Genomic DNA, 19,575 nt, shown 5'->3' on the forward strand with positions numbered 1-19,575 from the left:
TATATATAGAATACTGGAAAAGTAAGAAAAAGGCGATGGCGAAAACTGTTGGGGGTGGCATGGAAAAACAAAATAGAACACCAAGACGAAAGAAGTAATGGAGGAGGTAAACACTCACTTACCCACGCGATTCGAGGTCGAACTGGAATTCGTGCAATCCCTGGCAAACATACCGTATGTGACCTATCTGTTTGCGCAACAACAACAAATATGGAAGGATCCAAAGTTCAAGAATTACCTGAAATACCTGGAGTACTGGTGTGAGCCGCCCTACGTCCAATGCATAGTGTATCCCAACTGTCTGTTCATATTGAAGCTGATCAATGGCTACATGGAGGATGCGAAGGTCAACGAAGACGGATTACTGGACGGAATAGACGATTTGCCGAAAGTCATTCAACTGCAGGGTGCGCAATGGATGAACGACATGGTAGAAAGGTGGGTCGCGTAGGCGTCGAGCCCGATGCCACCCCCTGCGAACCGGCGGGCAGCGGCCTGCCCGCCGACCGCCCGCAACTCTCAAGATACCACTGCTGCGCGCTATGTAGAGACCCACGCCCACCGGTCAGCACCTGTCGTCTGCCAGTGGCACTCCGTGATATTTAACCGTCTATAAAGGGCCGCCTGCGGGTCCACAAGCTCCCAACGAAGTCCATGCTCATCAGCGACCCATCTTTACGAGAGTATCAGAATATAGAAGCACGTGAACCAGCCACGCAGAGGGTGACCCGGACATGTCCGGACGTCCGGTCCTTACTTTCTCGGACACACCCCATCGCACCCGGACAGCCGGACTGTCCGGCGGTCCTATTTCGCAGGCAATGGGTGTTCCCGCAACTGCCCACCGCCACAGTTCCTGCAGATCCGCTTTACATCACCGTGATGCGTTGGCCGCAATTGCTGCCGCATTGTGCTCTTATTTGAGTCATCGTTGCATGACCATGGGCCGCCGCATTCTGTGTTCTGATTGGTCGATGCCTCTTACCGCACTGAAAAAAAAACTAGTGCGGTGTGTGACGCGCAAAGTTTTTCTCTTCTCTGTGCAACTCGATGACGCCGTGAAAAAAAATATCATCGCTCTCAAGGGCCAGGTTTGGCCTGGTGTTGCCTGGATTTCCTTGACATCAATGGGATCTAGAAGGAAGAGGATGAAGTTGTATAAATATCAGTTAAACGTTCTTTTGGGCGGATTTCTTGTCTAGGAGGAATCGGTAGAGGTCTCATCTGATCAGCTGTTTGTAGTTGCTTGAAGATCGCTGGAATTCAAATATATCTGGTGGAATTGGTAGTTTGCCATCCCCTTTTTCATCTTTTTTTCTCAATAAGGTCTTGCTCAATTGTGGATTTTATTTGAAAAATTGCAAGGATGTCTACTAAGAAGCTTTCGGGGTTGAGGGACAACTTCAGCCTGCTCGGCGAGAAGAATAAGATCCTGGTGGCCAACCGAGGGGAGATTCCGATCAGAATCTTCAGATCTGCGCATGAATTGTCGATGAGGACGGTTGCGATCTACTCGCACGAGGATCGGTTGTCGATGCACAAGCTGAAGTCAGACGAAGCGTACGTGATCGGAAACGAGGGAGAGTTCACGCCAGTGGGCGCGTACCTGGCGATCGACGAGATCATCGAAATTGCCAAGAAACACAAGGTGGATTTCATTCACCCGGGCTACGGGTTCCTGTCGGAGAACGCGGAATTTGCCTTGAAAGTGGCAGCCAGCGGCATCACTTGGATCGGACCGCCAGCGGAGGTCATCGATTCAGTTGGTGACAAGGTCAGCGCAAGAAACCTGGCGGATAAGGCGCAGGTGCCAACGGTTCCAGGTACTCCGGGGCCAATCGAAACCGTCGAGGAAGCGGAGGCGTTTGTGCAAACATACGGGTATCCGGTGATCATAAAAGCTGCCTTCGGTGGTGGTGGTAGAGGTATGAGAGTCGTGCGTGAAGGAGACGACGTGGCTGACGCTTTCCAACGTGCGACTTCAGAGGCTCGTACTGCCTTCGGTAACGGAACTTGTTTCATCGAGAGATTTTTAGTTAAACCCAAACATATTGAGGTTCAACTCTTGGCTGATAACTACGGTAATGTTGTTCATCTTTTCGAGAGAGACTGTTCGGTGCAAAGAAGACACCAGAAAGTTGTTGAAGTTGCACCTGCCAAGACTTTGCCAATTGAGGTCCGCAATGCGATTTTGACGGATGCTGTTAAGCTCGCTAAGGTCGCTGGATACAGAAATGCGGGTACCGCGGAATTCTTGGTCGACAGCCAGAACAGACATTATTTCATCGAGATTAACCCAAGAATTCAAGTCGAACACACCATTACTGAGGAAATTACTGGTATTGACATCGTTGCTGCCCAAATTCAAATCGCTGCTGGTGCATCTTTGGAGCAATTGGGTCTGCTACAGGATAGAATAACTACACGTGGTTTTGCCATCCAATGTCGTATTACAACCGAGGATCCATCCAAGAATTTCCAACCCGATACTGGTAGATTAGAAGTCTACAGGTCATCTGGTGGTAACGGTGTTAGACTGGACGGTGGTAATGCATTTGCCGGTGCTGTTATCTCTCCCCATTATGACTCCATGTTAGTGAAGTGTTCTTGTTCCGGGTCAACCTACGAGATTGTGCGCCGTAAGATGTTGAGATCTTTGGTTGAATTCAGAATCAGAGGTGTCAAAACAAATATTCCATTCTTATTGACTTTATTGACAAATCCGGTATTTGTTTCTGGTAATTATTGGACCACTTTCATCGATGATACTCCTCAATTGTTCCAAATGATTTCATCCCAAAATAGAGCTCAAAAATTATTATTGTATTTGGCAGATTTAGCTGTCAATGGTTCAAGTATCAAGGGACAAATTGGTATACCAAAATTAAAGACTCATCCAACAATACCAAATTTACATAATAAAAACACTGGTGAGATTATTAACGTTTTCACAACAACACCGCCAGATGGCTGGAGACAAGTTTTATTGAATTATGGTCCAGAAGAATTTGCAAAGCAAGTTAGAGATTTCAATGGTACTTTAATTATGGATACCACATGGAGAGATGCCCACCAATCTTTACTAGCGACAAGAGTTAGAACTTATGATTTAGCTGCAATTGCTCCTACAACTTCCCATGCATTAGCTGGTGCTTTTGCTCTTGAATGTTGGGGTGGTGCCACTTTTGATGTTGCTATGAGATTTTTACATGAAGATCCATGGGAACGTTTAAGAAAATTACGGAAATTAGTACCAAATATCCCATTCCAAATGTTATTGCGTGGTGCAAACGGTGTTGCTTATTCCTCATTACCTGATAATGCAATTGATCACTTTGTTAAACAAGCAAAAGAAAATGGTGTTGATATCTTCAGAGTATTTGATGCATTAAATGACTTAGAACAATTAAAGGTAGGTGTTGATGCTGTTAAAAAGGCAAATGGTGTTGTTGAAGCAACCATGTGTTATTCTGGTGATATGTTGCAACCAGGTAAAAAATATAATTTGGATTATTACTTGGATGTTGCCGAAAAAATTGTTGAAATGGGCACTCATATCTTAGGTATCAAAGATATGGCAGGCACAATGAAACCATCAGCGGCAAGATTATTAATTGGTTCTATTAGAGCAAAATACCCAAATTTACCAATTCACGTTCATACTCATGATTCGGCTGGTACTGGTGTTGCATCGATGACTGCTGCTGCTTTAGCTGGTGCAGATGTTGTCGATGTAGCAACAAATTCGATGTCTGGTATGACATCGCAACCATCCATGAATGCATTATTAGCTTCCTTAGATGGTGAAATTGATACTAACATCAACATTGAACATACAAGAGAACTTGATGCTTACTGGGCAGAAATGAGACTATTATATTCTTGCTTTGAAGCGGACATCAAAGGTCCAGATCCAGAAGTTTATGAACATGAAATTCCTGGTGGTCAATTAACAAATCTGTTATTCCAAGCACAGCAATTGGGCCTCGGTGAAAAATGGGCAGAAACTAAAAAAGCTTACAGAGATGCTAATTATTTATTAGGTGATCTAGTTAAAGTTACTCCGACCTCAAAAGTTGTTGGTGATTTAGCTCAATTTATGGTTTCTAATAAATTGACACCTGATGATGTTCGAAGATTAGCGAATTCATTAGATTTACCAGATTCTGTTATGGATTTCTTCGAAGGTTTAATTGGTCAACCATATGGTGGGTTCCCAGAACCTTTGAGATCCGATGTCTTGAAAAATAAAAGAAGAAAGCTTACTTGTCGCCCGGGCTTAGAATTAGCTCCATTTGATTTAGAAAAAATTAGGGAGGATCTACAAGACAGATTTGGTGATATTGAAGAATGTGATGTTGCTTCTTATAACATGTATCCAAAGGTGTATGAAGACTTCCAAAAAATTAGAGAAACCTATGGTGATTTATCAGTTCTACCAACCAAAAATTTCTTATCGCCACCACAAATTGGTGAAGAAATTGAAGTTACCATTGAACAAGGTAAAACTTTAATTATAAAACATCAAGCTATTGGTGATTTGAATAAGGAAACCGGTGTTAGAGAGGTATATTTTGAACTGAATGGTGAATTAAGAAAAATTCCAATCGTTGATAAGTCACAAAAGGTTGAAACAGTTTCTAAACCAAAGGCCGACGGTCATGATCCATTCCAAATTGGTGCACCAATGGCAGGTGTTATTGTTGAAGTTAAAGTTCACAAGGGTTCTTTAATTAAGAAAGGTCAAGCAGTCGCGGTTTTAAGTGCAATGAAGATGGAAATGGTGATTTCTTCTCAAACTGATGGTCAAGTTAAAGAAGTTTTCGTCAATAATGGTGAAAATGTGGAAGCTTCAGATCTTTTAGTCACGTTGGAAGATGCTGTCATTCCAACAGAGGAAAAATAATCATTCTTTTATTAATTCCAGTACATTTGACGTCTATCGCCTTTAACTTCGCGTTTTTTCTGTTATTTTTATTTGATACATTTTGTAACCTATATATTTAATCTTTAATCTTCCCGTATCTTTCGCTAACGAAACATTTTACGTGAACTGCTTACAGTAGGCCTTGTTAATCTCGAATTAATTCTAGGTGTGCCCTGTGATTTATTATATCTTGAAAATGCACTGCCTGGCTTTTTTCTATTTTTGTCGACTCTTCCACTATTCGGTATACTGGATTTTGAATGGCTAACTATTTCGTTATTGGCATTGTACTGTTTATCCTTCTCCCTCACAATTTCTTGTTTCAGAGACTCAATTTCTTCTTCTTCCGCTTGAATTAGTTCTTTCGCATTGACCGTTTGTCCATCTTTAGATTGAGCACTAGCATATTTTAAGTATTCGGTTGATCCCATTAGTTCGTGTATGTGACCTGCTTGAGAATGTATGTTTATCCATGAGTCCAATACTGTATTTGTAGATTTACATATTTCTTGTATTTTATCGAAATGAGAAGGCAAAGCAGTCTGTAAAGAGCTGTCCACTGATTCTATCATTGGTATTATCTTGTCGAGAGCTGCAAGCTCTTTCAGTAGTGACTGTGTAGTAATTATTGATGATGAGCTTTTATCTGCAGCTGGCTTTTTCAGTGTTCCTTTATTTCCCAAATTATATCTCATTTCATCAAACATTTGAGGAATCAATTTATCAAGTGCATAAGAGTCCATATTGAATAAATTGCTCTTAATTAAACTGTTTATGTTAACGCATTTGCTACCTTGGCTGTATTGATAATATCATAGCGTTTCAAATACGCGTTTCCTTTATGTCAGATATTTATAAATTAAGAATTAAAAACTGAAAAATGAGATTTGTACATATAATGATTTATCCAAATGCAACACTTCCACAATAACCTATAATCAATGCATCATCGACTTTGAACTGAGACCAAAGATCGCCTACCGTTTGCTGCGGATTTGGTGCAAATGAATTATTTATGTAGCAATAAACATGCTGGATTTTCAGTTTCTTCAACAAGAATGATAGGATCAGTGAAAAAGGTTGTACAGCAGATATTCTGCATACAGAAGGTGTTATCTGTGGAATTGATCCGATAGGTTGAAATTTCACCTGCACTTTAATCTTATCAGGACTCTTATCAGCTTCTCCTTCCTCCCGTTGAATTCTTTCAATGGCAACTTCTGTAGCCTTCGGCAGTTTCTTCAATATCAAGGATGTGGTCATTGGAATTTTTTGTTTTGGCACTACGATACCATCTGTTTCTATACTTCCTGACTGTGTTGTTTTGATGGATTCATTGCTGTCGTAAGTAGGCCCATTATAATCACTGTCTTTTGCTTGGCTGATCTGCTCATCGTCTTCCTGACTGCTGGCCAGTCCAAGCATCGAGAGGCGCCTGCTAAATTGTTCTAACTTGTTTTGCACTAAATAGCTGGTATTAATCGAACCCGTTGTCTGCTCTCTAGAGAGTTTCGGTGGCTGAACTTTGCTCAAATCGTTCAAGGAGCTGGCGTAAGTAGATTGGCCAGAATCATCATTATCACTTTCACTCTCTAAAACTCTACTCATCGAACTGAGCGAGTAACTGCTGTTCACCCCCTTGACGCTCTCATGTAGGTGGAGCGGCTATTCTATAACTTCATAATTTCAAGAAAGAAACGAATTCCATTCTCTTAGAAACAAACTGAATAAAGGAAACAGGCAGAAAACAGTGTAAGGAGTGTTTAAAAACCAAAAATAAATGGAAAGCATTGATTTGGTGTGCGGAAATCTGGTCAAAGCATTCACAGATCAGGGAGACGACCCGGTCTCCTTGGTGACCATCATCGAAATGTACATTGAGCAGGTGGATTCGGAAGGTACTATAAAGGAAAAGGCTAAATTCTTAGAATGCCTATTAAGCCAGCTACAAGCAAACCCAAAGATTGTTGGTGAAATCGGATGGGATTTGCCCAAAGGTCTGCTATCATTTTTATCAGCAAAGAATGTCAATTATCATAGGAAACTAAGTACTGAGGTTCTAGTGACTCTGATAATGGCTTGTTTCAATGAGATTGCCCTTTTTGGAAACCCAAAAGAGTGCTTACTTGTTGGAACTCAGCTGCTTTCAGAACTGTCTGTGATAGATATTGCCTTTAATTTAGAGGATGACAGGGATAAGCATAAGGAGTGTAATGATCAAAATTCTGACAGTGAAAATTTCAATGGTGAAAATACTAATAGTTCCAGTCAATCCACCGTCGACGACTTGACCCCAACTCAAAGTAGCAGGGAAGCTTTTACTAACGAAGAAATACAACAAGATCTCGACACCAGTAACAGTGACAAAAATATAGAGAGAAACCCAGCTGAGTTTTTCTTTGGGCTGCAATCATATATTCTTTTTGAACTAATTCAGACTGTGTTAAGAAGAATCTCCACTCTGTATCCTTCAAAATTTTTGGGTATGGCAGTTTCGGCGATTGTTAAATACATGAAAGTGAATATCGAGGAGCTTGAGGACACTAATATTGTGCTTCGTCGCGTTTATACTCTGTGCAGAGTCTATGTTCCCTCAAATGCTCCTGGAGATATCAAAAAAGATGGAAAGCTATCTTCTCAAGAATTGGAGAAAATTCAAGAGGATGAGTTGGCTTTGCAGAGAAAGCTCCTATGCAGCCTCTGCACCTTTGGAATTGGATATGCTCTCAAGACTGTACCACTTAGGTCAGATATTCAGTATTATTCCTCGTTGACAGGTGCTAGTTTAGATCACCCACAATTTTATCAAAGTACAGCAGAGATTTGTTTGAGGTACTTTCAATTAGCCCTGTCTTTTGATATTGATGTAAAAGAGTCTCTTTTGGAATTCATCAAGGAAACTCGAAATATTTACAGGTCTTTGCCTCCTGATTCATTAATTGTCAATGAAGAGGCAAGAAGTGCTATTAGCCAAGTTATTTATCAGCTTTCTTATACCTATCAATTACAAAAATTAGCTAAATGCAAAGATTTGATTTTGGATTCGAACGGTGTTTTTATTTTGTCAGCTTTGCATCAAGAAGCTACTGGTAAGACACTTTTCCGCGAAATTCGTATTCAAGACGCTGTGTGCTTATATTTGAGATGCACAACACCACAATTGTTCTCAGAAGAATATACTAACCTTGCAGCAGAAACTGCCGCTCGATATTGGTTATGGGTAGCCATAACGAATTCTTCTTTTAAGGAGATGAAAGATGGATTAAATGAATTGCCATCATACTTGAATACTGTCTTTTTGCAAATGTACTTGATGAGAAATTGCAATCAGGTTAACGAACAGATGCGGATGGTAAATGTTACATTATTGACGCGAATTTTGTGCCTGATGCCAGAGGAAATATCGTTTTCTTTTGCCGTTGATACTTTACTCACATGTCCTTATGCTCATGCGAAACTGATAATTCTGGGAATTTTAAAGGATTTGATGTTAAAAACCTGTCAGTGTAAAGAAGGCGTTACAAGCGAAATGGAGAAATTGAATATCAGTGCTAAAGGTGCGGAGCAAAAAGAATCCAATATTTCACTGGCTCCTCCACCTCCACCTCCACGCCCATATATACTATTAAATGAGCATAGAATGGCATCCATGCATAGCCTCGCCATGCTTGTTGTTCAAAATGCTAAAAAAGAAGATTCAGAAAAGGACGATCTCATTCTGTTATTAACCTACATCAATTTCTTCATTGCTCTCAAGAGTAAATGGAATTCTGGCCTGCTCACAGTCATTCATTCTGAAATTCAGGATGCCTTCGCTGCTAAAGATGATGAAACAAAGGAAGTAAAGCTCATAAAATTATCTAATGATACACTTGGTGAGAATCTATAAGATTTCAAAGGCATATATAATTACACCTGTTTTAATAAAACGCAAGAAGTTTATGCTTAAATAAAGTATTCAAATTTATTCATTTATTTTTAACGCCACCTCTCTTCATGGTACCGTCCACTCTTTCTAAACTAGCATAGTGACCCTTTTCAATTAATGGCCCGAAATAAACGAAAAAGCCATCCTTGGTTGCTGCACGCTGCTCTTCCCACAAAAGCTCTGAATCGTCGATGAAAGGATCTTCTATATCATATTTTCCAATCAAACTTTTGCCCTTGTTGGAATGTGGCCTTTTTTTGGGGGATGTCGTCGTCTTCTCATCATCGACTTCTTCTTCGTCTTCATCCTCGCCATCTTCCTCGTCTTCCACTATGTCATCGCCTTCCGTTACTTCTATACTCTCGATATTCGATGTGGTATGATTGAGTTGTCCTAGCAAGTTTCTTTTAGCTAGCTTTTCATCTGCTAGATTTGTATTGCTTTGAGTAGACATTTTATCGTGTACTAGTTTATAGTAGTTGAACACAACTTGACCGTTCTCGTCCAAGTAGTCATTATTTTTGGTGGAATATAATGGTACATCAACCACCACTATAGGGTCTTCTGTAACCTTATCGGACTTACCACGTTCAAGGACCTCTAACAAAGATGGAGACTTTATTTGTGGTGGCGGTACCAGTTTTTTCGGGGTTTTTGGTTTGGTACCACTGGAAGGTTCCTTCTTCACAAGACCTTTTTTTTTGTTATCTGCGGAGTTTCCTGGCCCATTAGCAGTGGAAGCATCTTTTTTGGTAATGGGCAGTTTTGAAGACTGGGACTGTTTTCTGTTTATTTCTTTTTTATCATTAGTACTGATACTTTGTTTATTTGCTGAAAGATTCACTGCATTCGAAGAAGCAGAAGAATCCTTCTTTACCGATTTCGCATTGATTTTTTTCTTGGAATCGTTACTCGACTTACTTCCACCTGTCTTGCTCTTCGATGAAGCTACTGAAGAAACAGAATGTGATTTTTTTGCCTTCACTACAGTCGTCTTGTTATTTCCTCCTGTAAGATTTCCTTTCGAAATTGTAGATGCAGAGTTAGTTGTAGACTTGGAAGTGGAGGCGGGGGTTACAGCTGTAGTACTATGACTCTTTTTCATAGAGCTCGCTAATTTGATCGGCAAATTCACTGGTGAGCTTATTCTTGCCACTAAGAAACCGGGGCTATCAGAAGAATCAGAGCCCTGTAATGGATTGCTGCCAGGTTTCTGTGTCGGTAGTATTACTTTTGGACCGCCTAAAGCATGTTGAGATGGAGATGGTGATCCATCAGATAAGAATGGAGGCTGCGGTGACACCGTGGGGGAGTTTCCCATTTCTTCATTAGGCGATAGTAGACTGGAAATCTTGATTTGCTCTGTCTTAATTATAGTATGCTTATCTTCCCCTTTCTCTGATGAACCGCTTTTATTACTAGGTTTGCAATCAGTAGCAGGAGCTTGTGATGGTTGTGGAAACATTGGTGAAGATGACAGCGTATTTGCTGGGGATGGGGATGCTCCTTTTACTTGATTTCTGTTTTTGGCTAATTCTTCAGCAATGTTGGGTATTCGTTTGTTGTCTTTCTTTGGCATCTTGGACACCTTACGCAAATCTTCCTTCTTGGCCTTTCTTTTATTTGAGATTGCGCTTGATAATGAGTTTGGGTCGGAGGCAGAGCTCGAAGTGCTTGCAGAAGGTCCTATGCTAGCATTTGTGTTAGAGTTCGAGACTGCGAGCTGCTCTTCGTCCTCTATTTCGACGACTATAGTTGGAATAGCGCGTTAGTATATAAGGTGGGTTTGTACTTGAGCAAACAAGCTTTACTAAAAAGCTTGCAAATTCAAACATACCTTCGTCTTGCATTTGCTTAGTCTTGTTTTAACTTAGTCTTGTTTTAGCTTAATCTTGTTCTAGCTTAATCTTGTTTTCTTTCTTTGTATTCAATACTGTAAGTTTCTTGTTATGTAGTTTACATTGCACTATGATTTAGGCGAACTGAGCTGCTTTTAGCCAGTTTCAGAGGGAAAGAAAAGCTGAAGGTGAAACAGTGAATACAAAATCCAACAGTTTAAGCAACTACGTATCATGACAAAATGAGTTATAACCGCTTGAATAATGGATTGATACGATTTAAGCACTCAGTGCATACGCCAAATATATCTCAGATACCAAATTTTACAAAATACTGTCCAATACGACCAATCAATGAAGAACTGGCCCCATATGTCCATGAAACGATGAATGCTTACCCAAGAGGTTCAAAACATGTAAACCAGCAGCACTACTACCATAACCGAACCGTTTTGCTACATGACTACTTGAGGAAAAAACCACATGCGATGTCATTGCTTCAACTGGCCCAGTATTATGACGACTCTGCCAAACTCACGAAGCAGAAGATCATTAATTCGGGTAAATTTGTTAAAGAGGAATTGGCCATTAGGATGGCTCACAAAATATTTATGCTGCAGCAGCTGCCTTTTAGCGTAATAAACAATTTTCATTTTGTTCAGGTTTATGAATCTTATTATAATATTTTTGAAAGATTTAGAAAATTCCCCGCAATAAGGACACTTGATGATAACTATAGGTTCGCTGAGTTTTTAAAATCGATTTTGCAAGATTTTAACTCGTTGAATTTGCCACATTTAGTCATGGGAGCATTGGAGTGTACAATTTTAGATTTATATCCGCAAGACAAGATGGATGAATTATTGTCGGGTCTACTAAGGGCTCGTATATCAAGAAGATTGATAGTCGAAGAACATATTAGTGTCACCGCCAATTTTTTGAGTGGGAAAGAGGAGAATACCTTAGTTTTGGGAGACATCTTCCAAGAATGTTCTGCAACAGAATACATCCTTGATGCAAGTAGAGCCTGTCAAAAATTTATTCAAGAAATGTATTTTGAAAGTTTACCATTGCCAGAACTGATCATAAATGGGGATACTGACCTAAAATTTTATTTTCTTCCGATTCATCTCAAGTATTTGTTAGGAGAGATCTTAAGAAACAGTTACGAGGCTACAATCAAGGATTATATACGACAGGGGCTAAAGAAACCTCAACCTATCGTAGTTACCATAATTAAGAATGAAGAATCATCTCTGTTTCGCATATCAGATAGAGCAGGTGGGGTTCCCCATAACGACAAAAATATCTGGTCCTTTGGTAAATCCAAAGAAAGAGCAAGTGAGTCTCTGAAGAACTTTCATATGCTTCCTGGTCTGCAAACGGTATCGTTATACGACCACTTATATCATAATAAGCGCGCATCGACAGAGTCTGCAAATCGACCTTACATGTACACCTCCCTAGAGCCTATGAGTCATACAAACCTGACAACTGGTAAAATCCAATTTGTCAAACCGTTGGTTCGATTTATCGAAAGATCATACCGGTATAGATTGGGTATTGGTTTGGCAATGTGTAAAGTTTATGCTGAATATTGGAATGGTGATCTAACCTCACATTCCATCCAAGGTTATGGTACTGACACTGTCTTGAAGCTGGGAAACCTAATGAATTCAAACAGAAAACTACAACTGGATAAAGTGTAGGAAATATGTTCTTTAAACAGCAATTATTTATTAAATATTGTTTTCACGTGACCTTTCATTTCTATATAGTATTTGATTTTCTACTGAAATAGTTGAACATTAGTAGCGTACACTAAGATCATGGCGACCCTCAAAGTACTTACAGATTTGAATTATTTTGCATAATAGTAGCCGGATAGAATTGCGAATTCGCCTAAATTAAGTTTCACTTGAGCTACTCAGTAGGTTGAAGAAACTATTTCGAAAGGAGCTTTGTTGTTGCGGAAAATATCAAAAATAAAATGTCGACACCGGCCAGAAGAAGGTTAATGAGAGATTTCAAGGTATGGATAGGAAAATTTTCCTTTTAGATGAGATTTGAAAAGATACTTTTACTAACAGAAAGATTTTACTTTTGTTTAGCGGATGAAAGAGGATTCGCCACCAGGCGTATCGGCGTCACCACTACCTGATAACGTTATGGTATGGAATGCGATGATAATTGGACCAGCAGATACACCATATGAAGATGGGACATTCAGACTGCTGTTAGAATTTGATGAGGAATACCCGAATAAGCCTCCACATGTAAAATTTTTGAGTGAAATGTTCCATCCAAATGTATATGCGAACGGAGAAATTTGTCTAGATATTCTGCAAAATCGATGGACACCAACTTATGATGTGGCATCAATACTGACGTCTATTCAAAGTCTTTTCAACGATCCAAACCCTGCTTCGCCCGCTAATGTAGAAGCTGCGACATTATTCAAAGACCACAAGTCACAGTATGTAAAAAGAGTGAAAGAAACTGTAGAGAAATCATGGGAGGATGACATGGACGATATGGAAGATGAGGAAGATGAAGACGAAGATGATGATGAAGATTGAGAAAGGGCGCAAAGCAGAAGCAATGGAAAAAAAATGCATAAATAAATTCGATCAGTGGTCGTAGGTCGCAGGCATAAGATAATGATATGTATACAGCAATATATACGGATAAAACTAAAGATATCATTTACTATCTTGTTTTTCTAATTGCCATTCATACCAGCCAACGACTGCTGAGACCCCAATTGCCGAGAAGAACACAAATTTGCTCATTGGATCTAAAGTAGTCGGGCTGAAATGATGTTTCCTTTGTTCAGTTACATAAAATCGATTTGTTAGTTGGTCTTTGTTTAGTCTTTTTGCGATTGCGCTCTTTGTAGTTGAACGATTTTTGAATGTAAAATCAATTGGTTTCTTATTCAAAACAAATGGTATATCATTTCTTGGTCCATAAGAACCAAACGATAAATAATAGCTTAGCTGTTTGAGGTAGGTGGGATATTCGCACCAAGCTTTTGAATTGTAAATATGAGTTGCTTCTTTAATGATTTCCATCTCTTCGTTCGTGAACGATGGAAATTTATTTACCAATGCTTCAATAGGAATCTTATTTGTAGATTTATCCAGACTAAGTTTGGTGGCCGCAAGTCTTTCCAGTTCGCCTGATTCGATTAATTGATTAATGTAATTCTTGTTGTTGATCGATTCAATTTCATCGTCTTCCTGGCTTTGCGAATTGGCTTGAAATAAAGATATAATGTCACGCAGTGAGGTTACTATTAGTTTTGAGCTATCTTTAGGTTGAATTTTTTTATTCAATCGATTTGACTGTTTTGCTAACAAAGACTTTGGTGGTACCCTTGCCGAATATGATCGTAGTATGGTGCGAGGTAACATGTGTAATATTGATGAGCTGCTTTTTATCTATCTTATCCTATTCCAAATATTTTTATATTCGTTTATACTCATTTAAATTTATCGATATATTTTTAAACCGGCAATAAAGAAATCAAAGAAAAAAACTGTTTGATGATGATGATGATGATGATGATGATACAGTAAAATAATTGAAATAAACTAAACTAGATTAAACAGTTACGATACAATACTACCCCTTTGTCTTCTTGCACTTTGAGGATCAACTTGTTTATGTTCAGTTTGGCACCTTGCTAGTAAACTTAATATATCAGTTAATGACACAACGCCAATTAATTTACCTGTGCGGTATTCTTTCTCAAAAAGATTTGATGGAGGAGCATTATTCGAATGTGGTGAAGGAGGATCTTCCATTGCTGAAATCATTGGAGAGTGAGAAGAAGGAATTGAAATTGATTGATTAGAATCAATACTTGCCGTACTACCACCGATTTCTGGAGGTTGAACAATCCATAATCTATGAGATTTCGTCGCTACAAGCTTTGCCAAAGTTCTGCCCAAGGAACTTGTTGGATAAACGTGGAATATTGGGAAAGAATCTTTACCAGTTTCTAGACCTCTAACGTTTAATATAACGGAAATGAAATGACGACAGTTTTTATGTAATAATGGATATTGGGAGGTTCTTGTGACATGTTTGACATCAGTAACAGAAATATTTCCGATTAAATTATCTTGTTGATCAACAACAGCGATTGAAGAGATTCTTTCCACATGCATTTTGAATAGCGCCATTATCAATGGTTCGTCACCTTGAATTGATATAACTCTAGACTGCCTTGAAGTCGGTTTTGCATGGGTGTTTAGAACACCGATTTTCAAATCTTGCAATGACGAATTGAAAAGATATTCCAAATTCGGGAAAGTTCTTGCGTTATCCCAAAGATATTTGATTAGACGACGTTGTGATAATATACCTTTGATCTTTGTCATGTCATTATCTGTAATGGCAACCCGATGAACTCCAGACCCCAGTATGCTCATGGCTGTCGATAAATTCTCCGACTCAGGCAGTTTATAGAACGGGTTTTTCGGCGTCAGCTTCACGATCTCACCAACGGGAACTGGTTTCCCGTTCTGACAATCCTGCTGGACACTCTTATTTGACACCTGAATTTTGTTCAACACTAGCAGAAGATACGAGTTCAGGTCATTGTAGTCGAACGTCAAACAGTTCATGTCGCCCTGTGGCGGCTCTACGGGCAGAGACGTCAGGTGGTACTTCATCATCGTGTTAAAAGCCTCCTCGACAGAGGTAGACTCGGGGACCGTAATCAGTTTATTCTGCTCGATCAGTTGCGATAGAAGAATATATTGCCACTCGTGGGCGTGCACTGACGACAAACACTGTGAGGTGGTTGGCGTCATTTGTTGCGAGTCCAGTTTCGCCGGGTCCGCATTGAAAAGTGAAGAGTTCAGAGAGGACACGGAAGAGTGGGGCGACAGGGCCGGAACTTGATCCTGAGCGCTTTGCGGTGGAGAGGGCTGCGCCTGCCCGCCCATCTGACTCGCCTGCTGCTGCTGGAGCGTCCTGTTCTGCGAGTAGCTCGAGCTATGGTTGTGATACGTCTTGTTGTGCTGCACGTGATGGGGCAGCTGCGGAGGAGTAGAAAGCATTTCTACGATTGACGCATGTCTCGAGCTGGACAAAACCGGAGATCCGCTACCATTCGCACTGTTGGTCCCGCTGTTGGTCCCGCTGTTGGCCCCGCTACCTGGTTGCATCTGCTACTAACGTGAATCGCCGCTTCTGATAACCTGTCTGCCACGCTCTGGTTGACCGACACCAGAGTCTTCATTCAACGTACTGCTTCCTGATGCATCCTGCTGAAAACTTGTACCCCGTAAGGATTTTTGCGCCAAACCGGGGGCCAGGATGCCCCCCCTCCAGAACCCTGGGCCCGCGCCGGGTAACGGCGCGGGCCCTTCTCACACCGGGTAACACGCAGTCACGTGCCACTCCCTTCGGACCGCCGTGTCCCTTCATCCGAGCCCGGCCCGAGCACATCTCCCCGCTCACTTCCCACGGCCGGACTTCTATCGGCCCCACCTGCGGCTGCGGCAAACACCCCTGCACCGCACCTTCGTCCCGGACTAGGCCGCCGCGCACCTCGCACGGCCGCCTGGGCGTTCCCTGTCTTTCTTCTCGTCAAAACCATTTTTGTTGGATTTGATCTGTCCCGATTCTCTAAATTGATTTTCTGCGTTTTGGTTGCCAGTTGCCCTTTTTGTGGTCTTTCCACCGATAAAGAATTCCTCTGTGTAGCAACCACACACCTTATACGACGCAACGATGTCTCACGACACCTGCCAGCTGCGAGCCATGCACGGCCACAACGCACTCGTGGCACCATTCCAGAGGTGCTGCGCTACGCTAAACGATAACGTGTCAGATCGCTGGCGTGGTGGGTCACGATGCGTTGTTGCGGCGTGTTCTTGCGGTGCGCCAGTGTTACGGTGCGGCGCGGGCGGGTAACCGGGCCTGTTTTTCGGTTTTCTTGTTTTCGCTCGGTTGTGGTTGGATTCTCAACAAAAATATAATTAGTGGTCCAAGTGGCAGAAAAGGCAGAAAAGGCAGAAAAGGCAGAAAAGGCAGAAAAGGTGGGAAAAAAGAAACGGGGCCGCAGAAAAGGGTGGGTGGTAGGATAACGGTGATAGCGATGGATAAGACACGGAAAAAAAGTATATAAGGAGCTGGCGTTTGGGCGGGAGATGGAGGTAGGGCAGTGTCCACTCTTCAGGGGAAGCAAGCAAGCAGTGTCGCGATGTCTAAGATGGATGAAGTGGATTTGGTGCAAGCCAATGTTCTCGCAGCAGGCGCTAACAAGAAGTCGGTTCGTGTGGTCAACGGGTTCGGGTCGTTGATGGGTTCCAAGGGCATGGTGGAGATGGACTCCAAGGCGTTCAAGGAAGCCTCGCAGATGGAGGAGATCCTGAAGAGAGACCAGGAGGACAAAGACAGATACGCGGGCAAAAAGCACATCTCGGAGCAGCCCTGGACGCTGAACAACTGGCACAAACACCTGAACTGGCTGAACATGATCCTGGTGGTGTTCATTCCGTCGATTGGGTGGTACCTGGCGTTTTCCGGCAAGGCCAAGATGAACCCCAAGACGATTGCATTTGCATTTCTCTACTATGCGATGGGCGGTGCGTCGATCACGGCGGGGTACCACAGACTGTGGTCGCACAGGTCGTTCAGTGCGCGCTGGCCATTGAGACTGTTTTTCGCCATCTTTGGGTGTGCCAATGTGGAGGGGTCGATCAAATGGTGGGGCCACGGCCACAGACTGCACCACCGTTACACAGACACGTACAGAGACCCATATGACGCCCGTAGGGGTCTGTGGTTCTCGCACATGGGATGGATGCTTTTGAAACCCAATCCAAAGTACAGAGCCAGAGCAGACATCGAGGATTTGACCGATGATTGGATCGTCAGGTTCCAACACAGACATTACATTCTTTTGATGGCTTTCACGGCATTTATCTTGCCCTCGCTGGTTTGTGGATATTTCTTCAACGATTATTTTGGTGGATTTGTGTATGCAGGTTTGATTCGTGTATTTTGCATCCAACAGGCAACCTTCTGCATTAATTCGATGGCTCATTACATCGGTGACCAACCGTTTGATGACAGAAGAACTCCTCGTGATAACTGGCTAACCGCTCTGGTCACCTTTGGTGAGGGTTATCACAATTTCCATCATGAGTTTCCAACCGATTACAGAAACGCAATCAAATGGTATCAGTATGATCCAACAAAGGTTATCATTTACACTTCGTCATTGATTGGGTTGTCTTTTGATTTGAAAAAATTCTCGCAAAATGCTATCCAACAGGCTTTGGTTCAACAACAACAAAAGAAATTAGATAGAAAACGTTCACACTTGAATTGGGGTCCACAACTAACAGATTTGCCTGTTTGGGACAAACAAGATTTCTTAAGAGAGGTTAACGAAAGAAAGGGTCTTGTTGTTATTTCCGGTATTGTTCATGACGTTTCTGGTTACATCGCAGAACATCCAGGTGGTGAAACTTTGATTCAATCCGCTTTAGGCAAAGATGCCACAAGAGCATTCAATGGTGGTGTTTATCGTCATTCAAATGCTGCTCATAATGTCTTGGCAACGATGAGAGTTGCTGTGGTTAAAGATGGCCAAGAAGCTGCAATTAAATTTGCTGCTAGAAGAGGTGAGGTCTATAAAACAGCAAAGGCAGAATAGATTGAAACGAACTAACTTTTTTTTTTCTTTTTCCTTTCTTTTTGCCTACCGCAGCCATTGCGCCTGCCACTTCACTTCCACACTGTCACTGTCAATTACCAAAATAACAGAGACACACCACTTTATTTAACATGCATTTTCTATTGATTTTACTTTTTTTTTTTATCCCTTTTTTTATCCTATCATTATAAAGAACATATTATATTATATTATATAAAAAACAAACGATTTAACGCTCATTTACGCTATTTGTATCACCTATTATTTTTTTGTCATGTTTTCTGTATATTTTTCAAACATTATTTCTTTATCTGGGAAATTTAGATCCTTTTCGATATACATCTCTTTGAAAAGATCAATAAGCTCATCTTCATCAATATTTTCACAATTCTTAACACCATAAATTTCTGTACACTTTTTCATCCACTCCATTCTGTATTTAATATCCTTACTATTATCGGTTATTTCTCTAATATTTGATCTTAACTTGCCCAATTTTATTAAACTTTTTTCAAAATCAATGCCACCAAGCATTTTGCCAATTTCATCTCTTACCATTGCCACAAATCTTGGTCCCATACCATTTGAACTTATCATTAGCTGCATTAAACAGTCATCTTCACTATTACTGCCAAATTCTAAATTTGCTCCAAAATAAATGTCACATAGTTTTGGATTATCGGCAACATTTACCATTTGTTGTGAGCCAAATCTTTTCTTTGCCTCAAAATATATTCCTTCACTGACTTCCTGATTTGGTATACATGTCAAAATTAAGCTCCAACCACTATCTACGCCATTTTGATACAGTAACAAATGTTCTTCTTTAAATTCGTCCTTTATTATTCTGTAGACGCTTTTCTTTTTACCTCTTTCGTTCCAATTATCATGTTTATTATCCTTTTTATCAATCGTAAAGTTACAATATTCTTTCAATATCAATGGGTGTATCTCGGGTGACACCAATGTAACTTTTGAACCAGTTGATATCAACTTTCTTAATCGCGTTAAACCAACTTCTCCTCCTCCAACTAATAGAACATTATTATCTTCTAATTGATGTGCTACAATTAATGATTTGCCGCCCATTCTTCAAGACGAAAATAGAGGACCAACTGTGTTTGTCCTTATGCTCATCTCTTCGCTACGTATTTACAGTTTGTATTTTTTCATCGTAGGAATCGATTGCTGAGCACGCATG

The 19,575-nt window shown here is 40.9% G+C and overlaps 13 protein-coding genes across 13 annotated transcripts; 7 read left to right on the forward strand and 6 right to left on the reverse strand.

Annotated features, from left to right (window-relative positions):
* Positions 1 to 97: 97 nt before the first annotated feature.
* SOH1 (mediator complex subunit SOH1) lies at positions 98 to 451 on the forward strand (the record flags this gene model as incomplete). The annotated part of the gene is made up of 1 exon (XM_037290146.1): positions 98 to 451. The coding sequence occupies one exon, from the start codon at positions 98 to 100 to the stop codon at positions 449 to 451; it is 354 nt and encodes a 117-aa protein (XP_037146041.1).
* A 283-nt stretch (positions 452 to 734) lies between these two features.
* Positions 735 to 1,202, forward strand: HG535_0G02010 (uncharacterized protein; the record flags this gene model as incomplete). Its single annotated transcript, XM_037290147.1, has 1 exon — positions 735 to 1,202. One exon carries the CDS (start codon positions 735 to 737, stop codon positions 1,200 to 1,202), a length of 468 nt encoding a protein of 155 aa, XP_037146042.1.
* Positions 1,203 to 1,366: 164 nt separating this feature from the next.
* HG535_0G02020 (pyruvate carboxylase 2) lies at positions 1,367 to 4,906 on the forward strand (the record flags this gene model as incomplete). The annotated part of the gene is made up of 1 exon (XM_037290148.1): positions 1,367 to 4,906. The coding sequence occupies one exon, from the start codon at positions 1,367 to 1,369 to the stop codon at positions 4,904 to 4,906; it is 3,540 nt and encodes a 1,179-aa protein (XP_037146043.1).
* Positions 4,907 to 5,031: 125 nt separating this feature from the next.
* On the reverse strand, positions 5,032 to 5,670 carry DUO1 (Duo1p; the record flags this gene model as incomplete). The annotated part of the gene is made up of 1 exon (XM_037290149.1): positions 5,032 to 5,670. The coding sequence occupies one exon, from the start codon at positions 5,668 to 5,670 to the stop codon at positions 5,032 to 5,034; it is 639 nt and encodes a 212-aa protein (XP_037146044.1).
* Positions 5,671 to 5,830: 160 nt separating this feature from the next.
* ATG12 (Atg12p) lies at positions 5,831 to 6,535 on the reverse strand (the record flags this gene model as incomplete). The annotated part of the gene is made up of 1 exon (XM_037290150.1): positions 5,831 to 6,535. One exon carries the CDS (start codon positions 6,533 to 6,535, stop codon positions 5,831 to 5,833), a length of 705 nt encoding a protein of 234 aa, XP_037146045.1.
* A 172-nt stretch (positions 6,536 to 6,707) lies between these two features.
* HG535_0G02050 (uncharacterized protein) lies at positions 6,708 to 8,816 on the forward strand (the record flags this gene model as incomplete). Its single annotated transcript, XM_037290151.1, has 1 exon — positions 6,708 to 8,816. One exon carries the CDS (start codon positions 6,708 to 6,710, stop codon positions 8,814 to 8,816), a length of 2,109 nt encoding a protein of 702 aa, XP_037146046.1.
* A 79-nt stretch (positions 8,817 to 8,895) lies between these two features.
* Positions 8,896 to 10,705, reverse strand: HPC2 (Hpc2p; the record flags this gene model as incomplete). The annotated part of the gene is made up of 2 exons (XM_037290152.1): positions 8,896 to 10,604; positions 10,693 to 10,705. The coding sequence occupies 2 exons, from the start codon at positions 10,703 to 10,705 to the stop codon at positions 8,896 to 8,898; spliced, it is 1,722 nt and encodes a 573-aa protein (XP_037146047.1).
* Positions 10,706 to 10,935: 230 nt separating this feature from the next.
* On the forward strand, positions 10,936 to 12,402 carry PKP2 (protein kinase PKP2; the record flags this gene model as incomplete). The annotated part of the gene is made up of 1 exon (XM_037290153.1): positions 10,936 to 12,402. One exon carries the CDS (start codon positions 10,936 to 10,938, stop codon positions 12,400 to 12,402), a length of 1,467 nt encoding a protein of 488 aa, XP_037146048.1.
* A 405-nt stretch (positions 12,403 to 12,807) lies between these two features.
* RAD6 (E2 ubiquitin-conjugating protein RAD6) lies at positions 12,808 to 13,272 on the forward strand (the record flags this gene model as incomplete). The annotated part of the gene is made up of 1 exon (XM_037290154.1): positions 12,808 to 13,272. One exon carries the CDS (start codon positions 12,808 to 12,810, stop codon positions 13,270 to 13,272), a length of 465 nt encoding a protein of 154 aa, XP_037146049.1.
* A 123-nt stretch (positions 13,273 to 13,395) lies between these two features.
* GEP7 (Gep7p) lies at positions 13,396 to 14,109 on the reverse strand (the record flags this gene model as incomplete). The annotated part of the gene is made up of 1 exon (XM_037290155.1): positions 13,396 to 14,109. The coding sequence occupies one exon, from the start codon at positions 14,107 to 14,109 to the stop codon at positions 13,396 to 13,398; it is 714 nt and encodes a 237-aa protein (XP_037146050.1).
* A 198-nt stretch (positions 14,110 to 14,307) lies between these two features.
* HG535_0G02100 (uncharacterized protein) lies at positions 14,308 to 15,873 on the reverse strand (the record flags this gene model as incomplete). Its single annotated transcript, XM_037290156.1, has 1 exon — positions 14,308 to 15,873. The coding sequence occupies one exon, from the start codon at positions 15,871 to 15,873 to the stop codon at positions 14,308 to 14,310; it is 1,566 nt and encodes a 521-aa protein (XP_037146051.1).
* Positions 15,874 to 16,913: 1,040 nt separating this feature from the next.
* OLE1 (stearoyl-CoA 9-desaturase) lies at positions 16,914 to 18,374 on the forward strand (the record flags this gene model as incomplete). Its single annotated transcript, XM_037290157.1, has 1 exon — positions 16,914 to 18,374. One exon carries the CDS (start codon positions 16,914 to 16,916, stop codon positions 18,372 to 18,374), a length of 1,461 nt encoding a protein of 486 aa, XP_037146052.1.
* A 261-nt stretch (positions 18,375 to 18,635) lies between these two features.
* On the reverse strand, positions 18,636 to 19,463 carry MET8 (bifunctional precorrin-2 dehydrogenase/sirohydrochlorin ferrochelatase MET8; the record flags this gene model as incomplete). Its single annotated transcript, XM_037290158.1, has 1 exon — positions 18,636 to 19,463. The coding sequence occupies one exon, from the start codon at positions 19,461 to 19,463 to the stop codon at positions 18,636 to 18,638; it is 828 nt and encodes a 275-aa protein (XP_037146053.1).
* Positions 19,464 to 19,575: the final 112 nt, after the last annotated feature.

Source organism: Zygotorulaspora mrakii, chromosome 7, assembly GCF_013402915.1.
Source record: "Zygotorulaspora mrakii chromosome 7, complete sequence".
In the NCBI taxonomy this organism is placed as follows: domain Eukaryota; kingdom Fungi; phylum Ascomycota; class Saccharomycetes; order Saccharomycetales; family Saccharomycetaceae; genus Zygotorulaspora; species Zygotorulaspora mrakii.